The following is a 4,970-nucleotide window of genomic DNA, read 5'->3' as shown; positions in this document are numbered from 1 at the left end:
GGCAACACTGTCTCGAGTTCTGACCACTTAAGTGATGTAGCTGGAACTCACATAAATGCATGTAAACAATGTCCGGATCCATCATCCGACCCATCGTTGGTAAGGTAATTGAAAGGCCGAGTCTAAAACATTGAAGATCTGGCAACCCTATCTCGAGTTCTGACCATTTATGATGCAACTTATGAGCCCTTGAGTGATATGTGTGTTTTTTTTGTATTCCGGAACTTAACGAAATTAGACGAAATTTGTGTCCAAACCCATCATATCACATATCACCCACTGTTGGAAAAGAGTGAGGAAGGCACCAACCACAAAGGTGGATTAAGTTAGTTTTTGTTCAAGCCGCTGTATCTCAGCAACCAGAGGTCCAATCTTCAATGTCTCTTAGACAATTTTGCAGCAAATTTTCTAAACTTAAAAAAAAATTCGAAAATGGTCAATCATGGTCACTATTTTTAATAGCCAAAAAAAACTGCATATATTTCGCTAAATTCAAACTTTCAGTGGATATACAGTATGTAAAAAAAGTATTTACACCCCTCGGGTACTGTGGTAGCTAGCGCGCGGTCACACGGAAACTGAAGTGTTCGGTACAGCACACAGCAAGCAAGCTCAGACGCTCGCTCTCTCACATGAGGATCATGATGCTGCCACCGCACACACATGCAACTGTGGGTCGTTCCTATCACATCCCCTCTTTTGTAAAGTTTAAGTTTTTTCTTTCTTTTCTTTATTTAAATTAATGAACAACTAATACGGTTCTAGTCTATTTATTATAACATAGTTACATCATGGGGTTCCCAAAACTCAACGGTATCTCTGCGGGATTTGGCGAGTTCGGCTCGATCGCCTAGATAATCCTTCTTCCGGAAGTGGTTCATTTTGATCTGGATCTGCTCGATCGTCGATTATTTCAGCATCAGCTCGCTGCAAAACCTCACCATCCTCCACAATCAACTCCGGCTCGCTGCCAGTGTTCGATGGAGCATCGACGACCTTTTTCAAGTGCGATGTGTTCCTGTCGTAGGTACGACCAGAATCAACTGATTCGATCGTGACATTTGATCCGTTTCTGCCAATCACCATAAACTTCTCCTTCAAGAAGTTAGTTGATAGCTTATTTGCTGGGAGAAGATTTTTCATTAAAACGTTATCGCCGATCTCGATGTTGCTAGGCTTAGCCATACGCTTAGCGTCTTCCCTCTTTTCCCATGATCTTTTCTCGTGATCTTTGTCGCGGAACTCTGTACTCGGTGGTGTGGTCGCCAGATCATCAACATGAGGCATTTTTGAGCGCAAACGCCGGTTCTGAAGCAGCTCATTTGGGCTTTTTCCTGTCACGGAGTGAGGTGTGTTGTTGTACATTTCCAGATATCGATCGAGCTCATTCTTCCACTCTCCGTACAACGCATTGGCGATCTTCATTCTCTTCAATAGCGATCGATTTTGTCTTTCGACTTCGCCGTTGGCCTGTGGCCAGTAAGGAGTGGTGTGGTTAAGGTGAATCCCGTTCAGTTGACAATACTCATGGAGCTCCGTCGAAACGAATTGTTTCGCATTATCCAATGTGATAGTTCTGGGCGGACCCCATACGCGAAACATTCGTTTGAGCTGGTTGATCGTTTCCCTTGCCGTAATTTTGTTCATAACCGCCAGTTCTGTATATCTGCTATAGTAGTCGATAACCACGAGCACGTACTCTCCACCAGGCATAGGCCCCAGGAAGTCCAAAGCTACATCGACCCAAGCCTTCTCAGGTAACGAGCGGCGCGACATCGGCTCAGGTGCATCGGGAACTTGAACTAATCTACAACCTTCACATGACTTACACGTTTGAACCGCATCCGTATCAATTCCCGGCCACCAACAACGATCGCGAAGTCGCGTTTTCATCTTGCTCTCCCCGGGATGGCCCTCGTGAGCAAGTTGACACATCCGATGTCGTAGGCCTGCTGGAATCACCAATTTATTTCCTCGCATGATGAGATTGTTAGCAACAGTGTATTCGGTGCGAAACAAAGCGTACTGCTTCATTTCTGCGTTGTCCCATTTTCCAGATTGTACACACTCCTTGAGTTTCCTCATCTCGTTATCAGACATCGTGGCTTGAATCACCTCTTCAATATCAATGGCCGCGCTTTCCTGAATGGTCCTGATAAATATCTCCGTTTCGACGTCGAAAGTGCAGCAATCGTCACAGTCTGCGAACGTCGACAGCGATACTGCAACAATACGCCTAATGTAAACTTCCGTTTCATCCGTCCACTGGTCGGCGACATGTGATCCCAATCTGGAGAGGCAGTCGGCTAAGTTCGCTGATCCTCTGCGGTACACAACCCTGAACTTGAATGCTTGTATCCTTAGCAGCCATCGCTCTATCCTGGCAGTAGGCCGGGATGTAGCCGTAAAGAGTGTTTCAAGTGGTCGATGGTCTGTTTCAAGCTCAAAGTTGATTCCCAATAGATACATTTTGAACTTTTCCACGCCCCAAACAATGCCCAACGCCTCTTTTTCAATCGCTGGGTACGTTTTTTCGCAATCCGTCAAACTTTTAGATGCGTAACTGATGATACGAGGCGTACTACCCTTGAATTGAATGAGGACAGCTCCAAGTCCTTCTCCAGATGCATCCGTGACAAGTAAAGTTCTATCCTGAGGGTCGTAGAAACCAAGATGTTGTGCAGATCCAATAACTCTCTTCAGCCGATCGAATTCTCCTTGGTGCTCAACCTTCCACGCGAAGGGCGATTCTTGCTTCAGCAAGGCTCGTAGCAGAGCGTTCTGATTAGCCAGATTAGGTATGAACCTGGAAACATACGTAACAAGCCCCAAGAAGCTGCGTAGTTCCTCTTTCGTCTTTGGTGGTCTGAACTGGAGAATTGACTTGACTTTCTCGTCAGCTGGTGACACCCCGTTAGATGATAGCTTGTGCCCAAGAAATCGGATTTCATGTTGTTTGAACTTGCACTTATGGTCGTTGAGCAGGATTCCATAGCGCTTCAGGACCAATAAAACTCCCTTAACTGCAGCGTCGTGTTCTCCTTCAGTAGCGCCAAAGATAACGATATCGTCAATAAAGACGGCAACGTTAACGCAGTCAGCCAATATGCTTTCCATGAGATTTTGGAACAATTCCGGGGCCGCATTTACTCCAAAAAGCAACCGAGTATAACGAAACAGTCCCCAATTTGTGACGAAGGTTGTGATGTCCCGACAGTCATGGCTCAACTCAACTTGATGGAATGCTTGACGAATGTCAAGAGTAGTGAAAAGCTTGGCGTTCCGGAATTTGGGCAAAAAATCCTCGAACACCGGCAATGGGTGATTCAACCGCTGGATTGCCTGGTTAGCCCGTCGCATATCAATGCAAAGCCGAAGCTCGCCGTTCTCTTTGAGGATCGGAACTAACGGAGAAACCCACGAGGTCGGCCGGGTCACTCTCTCGATAATGTCCATCTCCAAGAGTTCGTCAATTTTTGATTTGACCTTGTCCAGTAGCGGAATAGGACATCTTCGCAATGGTTGAATGACCGGGGGAACGCTGCGGTCGATCGGAAGCGTAACCGTGATGCCTTTCATTTTAGGAAATGCATTGCTGTTTGTCTTGACCCTGTGCACAGAATGTTGGTGGGTGCTGGGCAACCCGATCTTCAAAACGCCCAATTTTTGAGCAGTCTCTTTGCCCATCAACGGTTGTTGACCCTTCTCGATAACGAAGAACGAAGTTTTAGTTTCCAGGGTGTGTCCGTTATCATCTATCTCAAGATTCGCATCAAATGCTGTTATTAGTTTCAACGGAACTCTTCCGTAAGCTAAAAATCGTTTGTGGGAGTCGGTCCTGTAAAAATAATTTGTTTGAAGACCTACTTTTAAAAACAATAAAACAATAAAAATGACCTCTCGTTGGATATGCGCACATCTCTGAGTTTCATCAGCTTCCATGTCGTATCGTCGATAAGATTATGTTTCGAGCCAGAGTCAATCAACATGACAACATCAACCCCTCCGACGCGACACTTAATCAGTTCATCATCGGCTTCCCCAACATTATAGCAAGGGAGATCTTCGGTTTCGCAATCGGAGGAGTATTCTTCGACACGAAATGCGTTACGGCTCGAATCGGAACGATACCGTTTTGCTGGAGCTCTTGCTGGAGCTTGTTGATTCCGGTTTTGGAAAACCGGTTTACGCTTCCGATCGTTTGGCACCTAATACAGATTTCGTCAGTCGCTTTTCAAGAATAATAAGATTTAAGTTACTTACATCGTTTGATGGAAAACGGGTTGTACAGACAGATCGGAAATGACCTACATGATTGCAGCGGAGGCACTTTCGGTCGGCAGCTGGACACGATTCTCCGTTTCGGTGCGATGGGTAGCCGCACTGCCGGCACCCGCGTTGTGAACCAGAGTTCTCTCCGTCTTTCCGGTTGCCGTCATACATACGGTTGACGACCGTTGGAGTCGGTGCTTTGTTTGTCACGTTGCTTGACATCTTCTCGGCCTGGTAACGAACCGACTGATGAGCGTTTATGGTTTTCATGGCATCGTCGAGGGTCAGTTTTTCCTTTTCCAGCAGCTTTTGTCTCAATTCCTCTGAAGAGTACTGGATGATTTTGTCCAGAATCGCAATGTGGCGACTTTCGGTGTCGGTTTTGCCAAAATAGCACTTCTCGGCTTTTTGCTGGACCCGAAGACAAAACTTTTCAATGGACTCGTCTTCCGCAGGATGCATCGACCAAAATAAGAACCGCTCAAAACTGTCGTGATGTTTCGGTGAAAAATGTTGATCTAACTTCTCCTTGGCGTCTTCGTACGGCGTTACGGTCGGTCCAACCGGTTCTACGTTCGGCAAGCCGTAATATGCCGACTGCAGTTCTGCACCACCCATTGCCATGAGTTGCATCTTCTTGGTTAGACTGTCGATGACCCCAGCTGCGGCCATAATACTCTCGAACCATCGTATCCATG

General features: G+C 46.3%; 1 protein-coding gene across 1 annotated transcript; it reads right to left on the bottom strand.

The window, feature by feature from the left end:
- Positions 1 to 807: 807 nt before the first annotated feature.
- LOC119766006 (uncharacterized protein K02A2.6-like) lies at positions 808 to 3,579 on the bottom strand. The gene is made up of 2 exons (XM_038250324.1): positions 2,819 to 3,579; positions 808 to 2,290 (listed from the first exon to the last, which is right to left on the bottom strand). The coding sequence occupies exons 1-2, from the start codon at positions 3,577 to 3,579 to the stop codon at positions 808 to 810; spliced, it is 2,244 nt and encodes a 747-aa protein (XP_038106252.1).
- Positions 3,580 to 4,970: the final 1,391 nt, after the last annotated feature.

The sequence above is a fragment of the Culex quinquefasciatus genome, chromosome 2 (assembly GCF_015732765.1).
Source record: "Culex quinquefasciatus strain JHB chromosome 2, VPISU_Cqui_1.0_pri_paternal, whole genome shotgun sequence".
NCBI lineage: Eukaryota > Metazoa > Arthropoda > Insecta > Diptera > Culicidae > Culex > Culex quinquefasciatus.
This window is presented reverse-complemented; position numbering and strand designations above follow the sequence as displayed.